The following is an 18,700-nucleotide window of genomic DNA, read 5'->3' as shown; positions in this document are numbered from 1 at the left end:
CAGCTTGTATTTATTGCTTCTTAAAAATCATATTTAGTTTTCTGTCTCCTCATTTCTCAATTCATAGTAGAACAAATATTAATTTTCTTTTTAAGATTTTATTTATTCGACAGAGAGAGATCACAAGTAGGCAGAGAGGCAGGCAGAGAGAGAGAGGAGGAAGCAGGCTCCCCACCAAGGAGAGAGCCCGATGCGGGGCTCGATCCCAGGTGGGATCACGACCTGAGCTGAAGGCAGAGGCTTTAACCCACTGAGCCACCCAGGCGCCCCACAAATATTAATTCTTATAATAATATTTTAATTGGCTTTAAAATATGCTATAAATTACGAAGTTCTTAAAGATTTATTTTTCAGTATTTTCCTGTTATAGAAATCAATTAAATCATACTTTCTAAAACACATTACAAACATCTATGTATCGCTTGATTCTTTTTTCTCTTTGGTTCATCATTTTTGAATGTTCATATTAGCATAAAAGGCATTTGATATAAATGTATCAATGATATAAATATAATATAAATATAATTATTTATAATTTATAATATAAATATAAATATAAATATAAATGTCATTTATATGAATATCTTATTCCTTTCCCTGTGTCATATCACTGTTATTTCACAGAACTTGGATAATCTCCTGTCTCCAAAGTGCCTACACCACTTGGCCTTGTTCCACATGATTAGGAAGAGTCCCTTTGGTACCAAACATATTGGAATACTTTGTTATGTTTTAGTCTAATCTAATGCTTCATCTCATTTAATGAATATAATTTTTACAGAAATGGATATAATGTTGAGGAAGGGTAAAGTATACTAAAGATTTTTTTTAAAGATTTTATTTATTTATTTATTTGACACAGAGAGAGAAAGAGAGAGAGAGAGATCACCAGTAGGCAGAGAGGCAGGCTGAGAGAGAGCGGGTAAGCAGGCTCCCTGCCGAGCAGAAAGCCCGATGTAGGGCTCGATCCCAGAACCCTGAAATCATGACCTGAGCCGAAGGCAGAGGGTTAACCCACTAAGCCACCCAGGCGCCCCTATACTAGAGATTTTAAGTGAAACTTCTGGATTTGAAAGGGCATCTCTCTGATTTCAAAGACTGCTTTCTCCACTAGGAACATCATCAGCCTTCTAAAACCTCTGTAGTTTCAAGTCAGAATTGATCCTATAAAGTCTCTCACTGAAGCCCACTGTGTCTCTCCTCCACTAACCACCATGCTTTCATTTCCCTACCGGCCATAATTCAGCCATAAGAGATTTATTTCCATTTTTTTTTTTTTTTCCTTTGGAAGATGTCCCTTTTCTCAACTGGAAACCTTCACATTTGATATACCTAGAGTCTGGAATTTACCACCAAGATCATCCTTCCATTCCAACTTTCCTAGATTAGACCAGGTCTGCTCCAAGGGCATTATACTCATTCTACTTGCCATTTCCTTCTTGTAACATTCATTTTGTAAATATTTTGTTTATTATTTGTTTTCCCAGATTAACTTGGTAGCTCTGCGAGGTAGGGGCTATATTCATAATGTTCACCATGGTACACAGTTCTTAATGCAGAACCGGGCACGAAATAGATGTGCAGGGCGCCTGGGTGGCTCAGTGGGTTAAGCCGCTGCCTTCGGCTCAGGTCATGATCTCAGGGTCCTGGGAACGAGTCCCACATCGGCTCTCTGCTCAGCAGGGAGCCTGTTTCCCTTCCTCTCTCTCTGCCTGCCTCTCTGCCTACTTGTGATCTCTCTCTGTCAAATAAATAAATAAAATCTTTAAAAACAAAACAAAACAAAATAGATGTGCAAAAGATTTGCATCAGCACTGAATGCCTATAAATACGATTATAAGAAGGGAGAGAGGAGAGGCCAGTGCTCTGAATTTTCATGTCTGTGGAAGATCTGCCAGAATTGTGTCTATAGTTTATCTATCTCATTTGATATCATCTGAATCTTAGTAATTATCTAGCTGAAGAGGAATTCCAACACAATGTTTATACAGCCCTTTATCAGGCACAATATAAATATGTCAATAATTGAAAAAACACCAAGTGTTAGGTATTGTATTCATTTTCAAATTAATCATGCCAAGTAAGTTTCAACTTTTTGCTGTAAGTTTTTCTTTGGGTTATTCTCTCTCTCTCTCTTTTTCACATTTTATTCCCTTTTCCTCATTACCTGCTAAGAAAACACAATTTTAAGATAAAATCTTAATGTCTATTTAAAGATAAAAGCTAATAAGGTGTAGAAAGCACTATTAAAGCAGTAAAAGCATGATACAAATAGGAGGGATTACTGTGAAAATGTTCTGTTTGCTCTTTAAATCCCTTGAAACATTGGGCTTTTATAAATTTCTGCTTCACTAGGAAAAATGGGTTCTCTGAGGTTTGGTATTAAGTATTAGATTTTTAGCTAAGTTTATGGGATAGTAATATCTCATTCCCATAGGACTAAGGATATAGTGAAATTTTTTAAATGTTCCTTCAAATAATTTTTTCCATTGTATTGCTGATTTAACCTGGAATATCTGTTCAGACTTCCTATATTATCACATTCTTTTAAGCCTCTAACTTATTGAATATATGCAACAATAACTAAATTGTTGGTATTACTCAATTCTAGAGTGAGACTCGGAATCCCTAAGAAAGATAATTAAAAAAAAACTGCATTGAGAAATTCAAACGCTGGCAACAGGTTAACCCAGTAGACTCCATAGTCTCATATTCTTTTGTGCTACAACAATTTGAAGTCACTAGATTTAAAAATTCAAATTTAGTCATGTTCTTTGGTTCTCTAATGGCATAGTAGTTTTATCCATTTTAATTTATGCTTATTATTCACTACTAATTAAAGGCAAGCCAGATTCAATAAATGTTCTTCCTCTACCTTCTCTTTCTCATCCTCTTCCTACCCCTCCTACTCCTTTCCCCTTTTTCTTCTCTTCTTGCCCCCCCTTTTTTTTTTTCTTCAGAAAAAAAAAAAATATTATGTGCAGATTTACAAGTGGAATTGATCTTGTATGGGCATTCTTCCTGTAGAATACAGTTTTTTCAAAATGAATTTCACTCATTTGACTTTAAAATTTGGTAAATATTATAAAACCACTACCATTTATAAAATCTGAGACTTGTGTATATTTATTGAAAGCCATGGAAATCAGGGTATTTATTTTTACAGATATAATGAACATATTATAATGTTAAAATAAAGTTTACATTCTTCTGCTATAAAAGATGACTATGTCATGTGATGTATGTCATTTGGTATTTATTACTGTCATAAGGACAACATGGGTATAGGTTACTAGATTTGTTGTCTTAGCTTGAAAAATTTCTTCCGATTTTTAGTATAAGTTCTAATGATTTTTATCAGATTTGTACCTGATATTTTCTATTTCACCACTTTAAAAAAAGGGATTTGAACCACACTTTTTGAAAATGTCTGACATGTTCTTTTATGTAATGACATATATTATAGGATCAGCAAAAAATGGAGGGAGAGAAGGAGGGAAAGAGAGATGAAGCCATTTCCCTACTTCCTAAAGCAACAAATTATTTACCCCCTTTAACTGAGAGTTTTATATATACATAATATATAACATAGATATCGTATATACAAAATATATGTAAATGGAAATAGAAATTCTCTAGTGCTCATTTAATGTGATGATTACTAAAAATCAATGTCCCAGTAAACAAAAAGTAAACTTCTCAAAAAATTAGACTAGTGAAAACCACATAATGGCCACAAGGTATCTTCATGACAGACAAAAATATGGAATTATATGTCTTTCCCGATCAATCACTTAAAGTGTTTTCTTTTAGCTGCTATATTGGGATCTCACTTAACAATGGTGAAGTAAGTTTAGTTGCTTCCTTTTTTTAATTTTTATTTTTTTAGATTTTATTTATTTATTTGAGAGAGAGAGACACAGAGAGTATGGGAGGGGCAGAGGGAGAGGGACAAGCAGACTCCGCTGAGCACAGAGCATAGACCTGAAGGTGGGGCTTGATCCCAGAACCCTGAGACCATGACCTGAGTCAAAACCAGGAGTTGGAGGCTTAAATGACTGAGACCCCCAGGCATCCCTTGTTGTTTCCTTCTATTTCTTTGATAACAAAGTTCTTCAATAGAGATCAAACATGTATGTATAGTCTGTTGTTGTCAACTATGTATATTGTGGATTAGGGCACCTGGGTGGCTCAGTCAGTTAAGAGTCTGCCTTTGGCTCAGGGTCCTGGGATGGACCCCACTTCCAATCTACCTCCCTGCTCAGCAGACAGTCTGTTTCTCCCTGTCCCTCTCCACCCTCCACCTGCCCCCAGCTCATGCTCTCTCTTTCTCTCTCAAATAAAAATCCTAATATATATATATATATATATATATATATATATATATATATATATAGTAGATAATTATATCACTTACCAGACACAAATGTATGGCAGTTGTATTTGTCTTGTGTATCACATAAGACAAGCTGAAGACAAATATTCATGGAACGTTTCCCACGAACTACAGAAAAGTAAGAATGAAACCTTCAAATGTATGTGTTCAACTTTTAAATGAATCATTCACTTCCTTCTGAAGGGCCTAATTGGTAATCACCATTAAGTTTCTGAAGTATAACTGCCACTATGTATAGTTGTCTATTTATTTGTTGGGCTTACATATGAGATTCTAAATGCCTCAAAAGAAACTCTGTTCTTCATAATATTGTTCTCAGCCAGCATATGACTGGCACATTATATTTTCTTTGCTTGGAATTGAAATACAGTTGGCAATATATCCAACACATTATTTGGCCTGTGTTTTTTAAGTGCTTTAAATCCCCATTTCATTTCATATGAAGTCTGGCCCATAATGCACAAGAGATAAAGGCTTTAAAGATGAATAATAAGCAGAAGCAGCAAACACAGACTGAAAAATAAGAGGTGGTATTTGGATTTTTCCCTTAATATTAAATCTTTTTTTTAAACATTTTTTAAATTTATTTTCAGCATAACAGTATTCATTGTTTTTGTACCACATCCAGTGCTCCATGCAATCCATGCCCTCTCTAGTACCCACCACCTGGTTCCCCAACCTCCCACCCCCCCCACCTCTTCAAACCCTTCAGATTGTTCTTAACATAGAAAACATGTGAGTTTTGTTGGTATTATACAGATTACAGTATTAAGATCATGCCATGATATGATACAGGGTGTATATTACATAGAGATGAAGAATTGTATACCTTTGTTGTTATCCATTCCTCCTACTGCATACAGAGTTCCAACAGTAGATTTTCTAGGTTTAGTTCTTGGACTTTGCATTAAAGTTCTTCTTTCTGGCAATAGATGATACTTCATTGCTTCCAGAATCAGCTTCTGACATTCCAGATCATTCTTAAATAATGCATGGTTTTCTAGGTCAGCCAGTATCTGTGAATAATACATAATCACCATCAATAATGTTTTTATAGGAATGAGTATATGACATCAGTAGTTAAAATTAGAAGCTTAATGCTTGTGATATTACCCATGTACTGAGAGGGATGAAGAATGTAATAACAACTAATTACATTGATAAATAAAAATAAATGAGTATAATGGAAGGCCTTCCATGAGAAGCAGAATAGATTTTATTTTCTATTTTATTTTATTTCTATAAAATCTAATAGGTTTTATTATCTATAAAATAGATTTTATTTTCAATACTATTTATTGTCATTTTATGACACAGAGTTTAAAGGAACTTCCAGAAATCATTTTTTTATTCCTTTTCGTCTTATGAAACCTGTTTATAAATTGAATATAGTTGGCTATGTTGGCCATAAACATGTCCAGCAAAGGAAATTAAAAAATAACCTTTAACAAATTCATGGTAACAATCTTCGTAAATTTCATTTATTTATATTAAGATATTCTAGGTATAATTTAAACCCTTTTTAAATTAAAAAAAAAATCAATAAAAATGAAAACAATTATTCTTATCTCTTTAAGGATGCAAGCAGATGGAAAGTAGTATAGTAGACAAGGTACAGTTTCCAATAGTGAAATTAAGAACTTTTATACCAAAAATCCAGCACCTGAGGGAGGAATAGGGTGAGATCAGCTGTCTGAAGCTGTAGTATGTGTCTCTTTGGCTACACCAGGGTTTCATCCCCCCAGATTCTTTTGTGTACATTTCTTTGAGCACATACAAAACACCTTTTCTTTTCCTCCTCTTCTGTTTTTCTTTAGACTCTCTTTTTTTCTGGATTCTTTCAGGATCACTTTCTCTTTCTTCATGAATGAATGTTTCATTTCAAGTGACAGTTAAATCTGTCACATAAATTTAGAAAATTAAGAAGCTGAAAGTTTAATATTAATACACTGGCCTTTTCATCCACATTGATAAGAAACTTTACCACATCTGGACACAAATATGTATTGAATGAATAAGTTAACTAACATATGATAGCAGCATATAACTAAATAATTAGATTTCACCTTTTAACCTTAATTAAGTAAATTTATTCAGTCATTGTGATGCATACATTGTTGGAATTGACAAGAAGAACATAAAAACACAGAAAATAATGAATGTAACATGTGAGAAAGAACAATACCTCTGAGGCTGAATAGGAATGTAATGTATTAGAGCTACCAAAATACTTTGGAATATAGAAGGGAAGTTGTTCAACTAAATTCTTGGCTTCATTGCGTTTTTTTACATACTGAAATCTTAGTTGCCTTCCTACCCACTTTCATTCTAAACACTAAACAAGAAAAAGAATTTTTTTTTTAAATGTTATGGGATAGGATAGGAGATCTCTAATGGACTTTTTTTTTTTTTTTTAGGGACTACTATTTTACTCTTTTAGTAACTTAAAAAAAAAAAAAAAATAACCACCAAAGTGAATATCTATTTCCAATAAGATCCTAGTAATCTTTATAAAGTAAAAGAAAAAAAGTATTTTAATATGACTTTTGGTCATCTGGGTATCAAATTATATTTGATCTACATATAAACCTTTTCCTCTCCTTAAAAGGAAAACATTTAGGTTTTCTGGTGATAAATGTATATATGGCTGAACTTGGCTCCCATCATTTTTCTCTTCTTCTCTCCCTTTTACACCTTCTTGGAGAAACTTGGGATTAGTTGATCATAAGAAACTATTCTTTTATTAGCAGCACACTCTAGGAATATCTTATCCAGATAAACAGTTAAATACAAAATGAAAGGGGTAAAAAGAGAAAAAAAATTGGAAAAAAAAAAGAAAAAATTCAAAAGATATGTGCTTCATTTCTGTATTTTTTTCTTGGAAAACTAACTCATAATGAGTTCAACTGGAAGTTTGTGTAAGGGTTTAGGCTTTAGATAAATAGATTCATAGCATAGATGTAAATATTTTATAAGTTTGACCTATGGGTACATAGTGTCACTTACATTAAAAGGAGTTCGTTCATACAGTAGTCCCAATATGTAGATGACTCTTTGAACTAATTAGAGTGGATTTGTTTTAACTTAAAAATACCTCTATGCCTTCTTTTATATTTTTTCACCATGTTAAAAATAAGGTTAGTATAATATTTAAATAAATGCAAGACTTGGGTTATGTTTTTATTTTAAAGTTAAAAAAATTTGCACATTAGTTGTATGGGTTTGAAGTTATAATTTTTAATAAACAGTTTAGGATTACCAAAATATAAAATTGTTTAGTAAGTTGTATCTTTTATAAAGGTTCAGTCTTGTGAATTCTTGTAGTCCTGTATATCAAAAAGGTCACTGATGTTGGCTTACATTATAGTTTTTATTTCTTCAGAAAACCTTAAGACAATAGATTAATATTAAATTAATTTTAAAAGATTAGTTTTTAAATACAGTTTTGATTTCTAAGAAAAGTCACATTAGACACTGAAATGTTTCTAACTTTTCCTGGTTCTTTATTTTATATATATAAAATGGACATAGATTAACAGAATGTGCAACATGATAAAGCCAACCTTAAAAATATAATTTTATTACTTACTTGAATGGCTAAATATCTATATGTTTCTAAATGCATAATGCAGAAATAAATAAGGATTCTTTCAAATTTTTCATTAAAAGTAGGTAATTGTAAAAGAAAATTTAAGGAATTTTGCCAAAATACAGTATCAGAGGACAGTCAACCTTATTTATATTATTATATATTAATAAATATATATTAATAATTATATTAATAACAATAAGTATCATTATTTATAATACCTTCAAATAATACTTTTTAAAGGGAAATTAATTGCTCAATGTTCATGTATGCATAGTGAAAAATATTATAAATTATTTCAAAGTATGACAAGGAAGATATACAAAATAAAACTAAAATTTATAATTGAATTCTATAAAATAACCAAGCTATTCTGTACTTAAATATTTTTTCCTTTAAGTAGCATAACAGTTTATAAAATTTCTTAATTTTAGCATACCCCTAATCATTTGACAATTTTTAAAGTTTATTTTTTTATTTTGAAAGAAATTAAATTTTTCATAATTGCTTTTATTTATTTTTGTGTATTTTCAAATTATTATTATTGCTTATAGATAGTATGACTGTGTCTATATTTCATCTCCTCTGACAACACTTTTTAGCATTACCATTACAGCCCAAATTAAGACATAAGACACAAATTCAGAAAAATAAAATGGTTAAGCTATCTTTTAAATTTGAATTATCATTAGATTTCCTGCAGTAATCTAAGATTCACACAATTATTGCTCTTCCTTATCAAAGGAAAAATACTTTTTTTATATTCTTCAATTTTAATGAAATCTAAACTATTGTGACAGCTCCTTTGCCACTCAAATTTGGAAAATATATCGTTATGTTTCAAAAATTATATACTACTTAGAAACATATTCATGTTTACACATAATAATTTATATAACAGCTGTCTGCAAATTAGATTTTTTATCTAGGATACTACAAACCAATACCCCTCCAATCAATAATAATCATAATATAATTTATTTTACAATTAAAAACATTCTTGGATGTTTCATAAAGTCTTCACTTTTAGTATGTTCTTATACTTAGAATAATCATTGACTATATCATAAATTATGTATTAAACCTCAAGGAAAGATACTAATCTCTCCCAATAATAATGTTCAAAATATTTTGTCAACCAGAAGATATATCAGAAATCAAAATATTGGGGTGCCTGGGTGGCTCAGTGGGTTAGAGCCTCTGCCTTCAGCTCAGGTCATGATCCCGGGGTCCTGGGATCAAGCCCTGCATTGGGAATCTCTGCTCATTGGGGAGCCTGCTTCCCTTCCTCTCTCTGCCTGCTTGTGATCTCTATCTGTCTAATGAATAAATGAGTAAATCTTGGAAAAAGAAAAAAAAAGAAATCAAAATATCCTGAGACTCATTAAGAAGGACAGCATAGGTTTTATTAACAACATTACATAAAATTCTAATGAGTTGATCTATGTCAGTGAGGCAGTCACTTTGCAAATATGTCCTGACTCCCTATCTCATCTTGGCAGGTTTTCCTTGGGACTAAATAATGATCTGCAAGTTAAAGGGTAAACCTTTAGAATAGAATAGAACATGGTCAAGAAACATGTATGATATTCAGAATTGACTAATATGAAAAATAAGAATTATTTATCCATTTATACCTAGAATTCTCAACAATAACTTTGTTAGAGCACATTCCAGTTGCCAGCAATGTCATAAATTTTGATTAAATATGTTCTTTGCAATTGTGTGTGTTAAAACATTGTTATTGTCTTTTTGCATACTCTTTGTAAAGTTTCATTGGCTTTATTACTAACTACACTTTGGGGGGAAAAAAAGAATTCAATTATTAAAACACTATTTCTTAAAAGTGGCCATTACATTTGTCATTAAAATACCAATAATTTGGTTGTTGATGTCTTGACAAATTCAACCACGTGCTTAAAATAGCCACACTTAGCAACATGAAAATATTGATAAATGTTTTAATCCCATATAGTTACACATAGATACTCATCAAACTGCAGTTTTCCAAGAGTATTTATACGAATTTACTTCAAATCATTGCAATACATTGGAAATTATGACTCTAAAAATGTATTGCTTCATGAAAATGGAATGCATTATTCAAGTATCTAGAGTTTGCATTGTTTTTCCAACCTTCCAATAAGAAAATAGAATAAATTGTCATGTAATTCAGAAAAAAAAATTGTCTCCTATCATTATATTTTTCCATAACATGTCAAAAAAGATACTCTGTTGGTTAGAATCTTTGTCATGATTCTCTGCACTAACTTGCATGTATAGATACTTCTCTAACATTGTAAATAACTTTCTTACATCACAAGCAAACAAAATCAAATGCATGAATTTGTTTGAGCTGCATGACCTACTCATTACATAAAGAATGTAGTATTCTAATTTTATAGCAAAAATCAAAATATTTATATTATAAAAATTTTCATTACAGACTTTTTTTCTGGGTGATTTCTATCTTATTTTATTTTTTTAATTTAATCTAATTTAATTTTTTTTTCAGTGTTCCAAGATTCATTGCTTATGCACCACACCCAGTGCTCCATGCAGTATGTGCCCTCCTTAATATCCACCACCAGGCTCACCCAACCCCCCACACCCCCACTCTTCTCCCCTAAGTTTGTTTCTCAGAGTCCACAGTCTATCCTGATTCATCTCCCCCTCCGATTTCCCCCAACTCACTTCTCCTGTCCACCTCCCAATGTCCTCCGTGTTATTCCTTATGCTCCACAAGTAAATGAAACAATGTGATAATTGAATCTCTCTGCTTGACTTATTTCACTCAGCATAATCTCCTCCAGTCCCGTCCATGTTGATACAAAAGTTGGATATTCATCCTTTCTGATGGAGGCATAATATTCCATTGTATATAAGGACCATATCTTCTTTATCCATTCATCTGTTGAATGGCATCTTGGCTCTTTCCACAGTTTGGTGACTGTGGCCGTTGCTGCTATGAACATTGGGGTATAGATGGCCCTTCTTTTCATTACATCTGTATCATTGGGGTAAATACCCAGTAGAGCAACTGCAGGGTCATAGAGTAGATCTATTTTTAATTTCTTAAGGAATCTCCACAGACTTGTAAAAATATCATAAAATAGTTCTATTTAGAAGATAGAAATTATAGTGTTATATTCCTGTCATGTTAATGACTGAAAACAAGAAAAATATCCATGTTATAAGATGTTTCTTAAGGAAGAGTAATACTGCATGAATGGAGATGTAATTTGAAAGGCAAGGTGACTAACAGGATCTGTACAAAGGATAGCAAACACATCTGTACCTTTCGTCTGGTCAGGGAGTCCATTGGAATATGGAGTGCAATAATGGAAAAACACCTAAAGTAAGAAAAATTTAGACTTACTGTGGACCAAAGGACTTATTAACTCTTCTAACACTATATCCTTGGGCTATCAAGGTTATGAAAACAGTCTCACATTCATAACAGTGTGACAAAATTTCATACACTGCACAATATTTCATAATATTTCAAACTTTTGTTTTGCTACTGGGTGTTGTGCTAAAAAAATCTACTCACAGAATCTGAATCTATAAAACAAAATTGATTCCTATTGGAAGTGACAGTCCTTAAAGAACAAGTGACAGTTTCATACCTAGTCTTTCAAATTCTCTGCTTGATAGAATGAATAGGACAAATGATAAAATATTATCATATGCCATAAGCTGTAAGAAAAAATGATTTTCTACTTCAATATCTTATAAATAGGTCTGAGACAATAAATTTTCAGGTATTTTTATTAAATGGTTTCTCAAAAGAGAAACAGTGATTTAATGAGCACTCTCAGTGCTACCTAAGCCCAGAGCCTGTTGAATTGTCAGTATACGGTGCCAGTGAATGGAGAGAGTTAAATTACCAGAGAACTCTGTAGCAGCGTAATAAACGAGGAGCTCCAAGGTAGAGTTGTTCTGTATTGCAAGGGAAGATATAAACTGCCTCATGCCTAGAGAGGTTTTCTGTATATTTCCTCTCTCTCAGATAGATTTTCAGAGACATAGATGGAAGAAACTGGACAACTCCTTTGACAACTGGGAATATAAATTAGTTGGTGCACCAATGCTGACACCACCTTGACGGCTGCAATTTGAGTATATGCGAGGACTGGAACAGCCTAACCTTCCACAAGAGGAACTAACTCAGCTGTAGCCAGGATATCAATCTAAAGCCTGAAAGAAACTCATTGACACGAGTAGATAAGTCCTTAAAGTACATTTAAAATCCCATTTATATCCACTGAAAGGAATTTTGGCAAAGGATAGCATCATGACATATTAAGAGACAGAAATATCTTCTCATCCTTTCTACTGGCAAAATCACTGTTCTGACTAAACTCCTTGAAGATATTATTTATATTTTTAAATAAATGAGAAAGCAGACAGTGTAGCTTTTCAAGTCTCCTCCTGTACTGTCATTTCAAAATGAAAATACAAATTACTGACATGTTCATGCTACCATCAGATACATCTGAGTAATTCCTTCTCAGATAGTTGAGGAACAAACATCTGCAAAATAAGGATGAGTTTCATTAATTTTATTCTGAATACAGAATATTTTGAATTCTGAATATTTGATTCCTTGAGATGAAAAATATTTGGCTGAACTGACAGTACAAATAAAGAAGAAGAATAACATAATCACAATGAGTAGAGATCATAAAATTAACTCAAATGATGATAGTTATTAGTGACAAATGAGATGGGGTTTAATGCTGCTAATTTATAATTAACTTTTAGTTATTTAACATAGATTGGCTATTCTAAAGGTAGTTTGAAAGCTTCAAATTTCTAAAACTGAAATAAGTGATTACATGCCCTGCATGAACATCATCTTCCCCCAGAAAAATTTCATTGCATCCTAGGTAGGTTCTGGACCTTGTACGCATTCAATCATTCATTCATTCACTTAGCAAATATGTAGTCAGCACCTATTTTTTACCAGGTGTTATAATAGCTCCCAGATACCTGTGACCTCTCTTACCACTAATCAGTTCTACTCAAGCTTATCCTCCTCCCCACCTCTTAGAACACTTTTGTTAATTTACCCATGTCTAGCTATATTCTAAAGCTTGCATTAGTTTTTCATTGCTTCCAGGACATTATATCATATCTTCAGACTAGCAGGCCAAAAATACAACCCATTTTAGCTATTCAGTCACTCTCCAAGATACCTCATGTGTCTTTTTCTGTATTTCATCGTTTAGCTTTTCAGACCTCTTTCCTCTGGTCCTAATGGATCCTGACCTTTTTCAAAGTAATATTAGTAATGCTTTTTCCCTCTGGGGCTTCTATCAAAATATGACCCAATCTTCAGAGTCCAGTGTACATTCTATTACTTCCATGAGGATTTCCCTCATGTTCAGGCCACAATCGACACAATTTGTTTTTCTCGGTCGTGTCAGACTTTAATGAGTTGACATCTGTATAGTTACTTAAGGGCTTCGTATGCATGCTAGTCATAAATTTGTAGGAAACCAGAAAAAAAATATCTGCCACCCCTTGTTGAATTCCACTAACAAGTTTACAGGCTCCTAGGAATTGCTCGATAATTATTTAAGTGATCAATCACTTACTCTAATTAAAGTATCTATTAATTTATTTTAAACAACACATCTAGTATTGAGGTTTGAAAATATATAATGTATAGGCAGAAATATATGCAATATCACATCTCAAATTACATGCATAAATTAATCATCTTCATACATTTTTATGGTCTTTCAAAAACATCTTTGCTTAACAACCAACAAAACATTTATGTTTCTAAATAATTTATCCCAGACTCAGCTGATGGCATGCTTATTTCCAGTCATAGTCAATAGCAAAACTCTATTACACAAATAATTCGGGCTCTTGGACATTACTGTAAGGTGATTTGACTCTTAACCAAGAAGCATTTGATTTCCAACCAAGAAGCACTGAGCTTGGATGTTCCACTGACAATTCAAACTACACACTTAAATCCGAACTTATTCTTTAGCATTGTCATTCTTCTTCTTATATTGACTTATGCCTTCTAATTTTTGTTGATGGATTATAGTATTTCTTTACCTGTACTTCTGTTTTAAGCTATTTCTATTTAAATGGATTCAAAATGTTGGAAAATACAGTATGTGAATAAATATTCTCAAAATGTGTCTTTCTTACTGAGACCCCTTGATAATTCAATCAAGACTTAATCCACTGATGATTCTATTTAGAAAAGTTTATGATCTTAGTCAAGCCCATTCCAAAGAGTCATCCAATATTATTATAATACTGCCTAAGATCCTTCCATTCCACAATTTCCTTCTCCTTCCAAAAGCCACTTTGCCAGATGATATTAACTCTTTTCTGAATTTTTAAGAAAGTTCAAAAAAATTTTTTTTAAGATTTTATTTATTTATTTGACACAGAGAGACAACGAAAGAGGGAACATAAGCAGTGGGGGTGCAAGAGGGAGAAGCAGGCTCCCCACCCAGCAGGGGCTCTGGATCATGACCTGAGCTGAAGGCAGAAGCTAAGGACAGAGCCACCCAGGCACCCTGAGAAAGATTAAAAATTTTAATTCGTTTATGTGGCATAAGAAATCATATGCAGAATTCAGATTACTCCCACATAGTGTCCTAGAACATATACATTCATCACTTACTTCTTATTGTCTTGTTTTAATTCTTTGCATTACAGTTGAAAGCATTTCCTAACGTAACTTAAAACACCAAGTATAGGCTCATTTCTCACTATACCTCCAGAACAACCTTCTGCTTTGTTAAGGCTGTTCTATTCACTATCCCCCACAAGAGCAATTTCTTTATTACATCTTTAATGTGATTTTTCATCTTGGATCTGTCTGAGTCTTAGTTGAGTGTTCTTGTTTTATCTGTGCTTTCAGTGAACTTTCAAATGTTTTTTCTGTCTTTTCATATATAAATGTATCTCCTTAGGACTTAGACTTGATCTGTAATTTCCTTAATTCATTATTTGGTATTCTATTGCTTATACTTAGTAATTGCCAGGAGAAAAATATACTGTTTTTATCTTGTTTTTATGGTTTTATAGGTAGCTGTCTCATTCTTAAATATTAACTGTATTTACTTGAATTTTAAAGGTAAAATCTGGAGGAGTATCTCTTTCTAAAATTCTGTTATTTGTCACCCTATTTTTCAAGAAGGTAATTGATGACACAATGTCTCCTGACTAACCATAGTTAACAAGCACAAAGCACTAAGTGTAAGGGTCATTCTAAAGTATACTTTCATTGAGAGGGATAAATCTGCAAGTGGCCTACACACAATATCCAAAAAGAAGTAAATGTCTTAAGCCTATAAAGAGCATCTGGTGCTACTAGAAAGATTGAAAATTCTCCTGCTTCTCCCTGTTCTGTCTCAGAGTAGTTAATGCTGACGGTAAGAAGCAAATGATGCTTCTGGAAGTTCTTTGACACATATCTGCAGGAAAACAATCAAAGGGACCATATTTAGTTTACTCTGCAAAACTAGATCTCCTGATTTCTATTATAATAACGTGCACAGCATTAAATTTTTATTTTGCTTTAGCACTGTCTCAATTTTCTTAAATAAAACCTTTCCATTTCTCTCACACTAATTATAAGGTATGAGTCAGTATTTCACTTCCCTTCTTCCACTAAAAGAAGATGGAGAAAGAATTTTAATCACTGCATATTTGCAGATTTCCAGCTTTCTTTAGATTTACTCTGATCAAAGTCCAACATACCTCTTTTGATCATCATCAGTGAGATACGTTCCTGTGAAAACATCAGGGTGGATGCATCTTGCAAGTCAATAAGGGATTAAAATAATTCTCCCAAGTAAAGCTAATTCCACTGGGCATACACTCCGCCTGTGGAGTTTCTAAAGTTTAGGTATGAAATGAGTTGTTCAAACATTTTATTGAACAAACTTCAAGGATAAGGGAAAGTATAAACATGAATATTAATATTAAGGGTATTAAAATAATTGAAATGTGTCAAATCCCATGTCAGACCCTTTGGAGTATGCAAAAAAATAATGTATCTATTCCTAAACTTTGATAATTCACAATATAATTTATATTATAATGGAGTAATATGTAATACAATTTATAATATAATGGAGCATATGGTTATGATTTTCTAGTACTCACAGCTAAGCAAAAGTATATAATGTTGTTCTGAGAAGCTTGTTATATCTGTATCCAACATCCTAGTTTTCAGTTGGTTGACTTTTTCAAAACAGGAATCATTAAACCATTCACTCTTCTTCTTTTCCTTACATATAACCCTCCTAGACTTGCATAGCTGTTGACAGTCATTTCACGAAGCAGCATTAATCAGTTAATGTGTAGATGTACAGGAAGCTAATTGTTTAAAGTGTTATTCACCATATCCAGCAATTCCACTTCTGAGTCCTTATCCAAAGAAAACAAAAACACTAACTTGAGAGAGTATCTGCACCCCCATAGTCATTGCAGCATTAACATTATTTATAATAGTGGAGACGTGGAAACAACCTAAGTGTCCATTGAAAGATGAATGGATAAAGAAGATGTTATATGTATATATGTAGGGATATATTCATCTCTATGAAAGAAGGAAATCCTGCCATTTGTGACGACATAGATGGACCTTGAGCCCATTATGCTAAGTGAAATGAGTCACAAAGACAAAGATGAATACTGTATGATTTCACTAATATGTGGGGTCTTAAACACACACACATAAAAAACCAACCAAACAAAAACCAAACTCATAGATACAGAGGACAGATTAGTGGTTGCCAGAGGTGGGGGAAGATGGTGGGAGAAATGGGTGAAGGTAGTCAAAAGGTACAAGAAACATGGACAAAGTACTCTAGGAAATAAGAAGATATGCTTAACCATGTGCTACATATTAAAGAAAGACTTACAACAGAGTGCTTTCTTTAAACCAAATCAATAAAATAAGTGCCTATTTGCCAGGCATGGAAAATAATAAAGGCTCTTTCAAGGAAAAAGGTCATAGGTACAGAGGAATGAAAGGAAGTCAAGTAGAATCCAAACTAACGACATTTATTCAAAATACATTGTTCAGGGAGAATCTATTCTTAATAAAATATTTCTCTCTTGTCTCTGTATTTATTTCAATCTCCATCCATCCATCCATCCATCCATCCATCCATCCAAACTTCCATCCTTATATATGAAGTCAGCCTTGTAATCATATAACTCTAATGTTCTTATGAATCCTCTTTTTCTTTCATTCAATACATCAAATCCACTGGACATAACTGTAGTATGTAACCTTCAAGATATGTCTAGAATATATTTACTACTACAAGCCCGGGACAAGCTAACATCCTCACTTGGACAATTATAAAACCTCCTGACTAGTATATGTGCTTATAGTCTGCCCTTTTAGTGCTGGTTATTTTCATTTGCTTCCTTGTCATTCAGTTTGCACTATTTTCTGTCCAGTTCCATTCCTTGTGAAGCTGAACCTTCTGGAACAGCATCACCTGCCTCCCTTGCTGATTTGCTTTTGGCTAGCTCCAGCCAATGGGACTTACAACCAGAAAGTCAGGTGGTAGAAATGAATATAAGTATATTTCTTTCCTACTCTCTGCACGATGTGGCTGTCTCTTTATGACTACAACTCAAGTAGGGCAGCCACTCTGCCATAGCTCTGATCTTTCTGAACTATGTAGTAAGATTTCCTCCATCATCACCTTGGTTCAGGTTCCCTGAGTCTTCAACATCCTCTGTTCATTTCCTGAACACTGGCCACACCTCTGTAAGTTGTAACTTCATTAACATCTCTTCATATGAATCATTTGGGGTAAATTTGATCTCCTGCTGGGATCTTAGCTATTGCACTATTATATAGTTTATTTTTTCAGACACCAGCTAGAATGCTCCTTTTAAGATAGAGTTACTATCTACTTTTGAATACATTTGAATATTTCCATAATAAAAAATAAGAAAAAAAAAAACAGAGTACATGTTTTCTCTGCTCAAAATCCTGCAGTGGCTTTCCATAGTTAGCATAAAAGCTAAACTCCCTATGAGCATCTAAGCCTTACATTATCTATCTCTGAACACTTCTGACTTCATCGTCCACACCCCTGACACCCTGCCCAAAGAACTCTACCTTGGCCTCTTTGCAGTTCCTTCTTCCTGGAACACTCTTTTGCCTCATATCTATTTTATTTTTCCCTCATTTCTTCTGTTTCTGCTCACAGTCACTTTTTCATAAAGGACTTCCCTGGACAGCCTACCTAAGTGGGTAACCCCAAACACTCTCTAACCTTGACTTATTTTCTTTAATTCATAATTATTTTCACCATCTGAGTTATAATGAATGGATTTTTTTTTTTTTTTGGATGCCTGTTGCCTCCCTCACCCTATCCTCCCCTTCCTGCTAAAATGTGAGCTGCGTTAGAGTAAAGAATGGTCTATTTGATGCAATGCTAGACACAAAGAGCATACTCCGGGCATATAGGTGGCTCTTAGAAAGTCTTTATGAAATGAGTGAGTGCATGAGTGAATTAATAAATAAAGAGATTTCTAGACTAATTTTCACCTAATGACTGATTCTGGTATTATTAATAGTAGCATTTTGATTTTTTATTGTTTTCCCTATTGTATGTATGTATGATTTGCCTTATAATCAATATCTATAAAGTGAATTTATTTAAAAAAATCATTCTGGAGGCATTATGAAGAATGGATAT

At 33.1% G+C, this 18,700-nt stretch overlaps 1 protein-coding gene across 1 annotated transcript in view; it reads right to left on the bottom strand.

The window, feature by feature from the left end:
• The window catches only part of KLHL1 (kelch like family member 1), a 373,856-nt gene that overhangs the window by 107,589 nt on the left and 247,567 nt on the right, over window positions 1-18,700 (bottom strand). The window contains exon 6 of the mRNA XM_032841065.1: window positions 5,226-5,412. Coding sequence (XP_032696956.1) covers window positions 5,226-5,412 — 187 coding nt within the window. The remainder of the gene's footprint in view (window positions 1-5,225; window positions 5,413-18,700) is intronic.

This window comes from Lontra canadensis, unplaced genomic scaffold (genome assembly GCF_010015895.1).
Source record: "Lontra canadensis isolate GAN:19392208 unplaced genomic scaffold, GSC_riverotter_1.0 scaffold119, whole genome shotgun sequence".
Classification (NCBI taxonomy): domain Eukaryota; kingdom Metazoa; phylum Chordata; class Mammalia; order Carnivora; family Mustelidae; genus Lontra; species Lontra canadensis.
The sequence above is the reverse complement of the archived record's forward strand: the minus strand, read 5'-3'. Positions and strand labels throughout refer to the sequence as shown.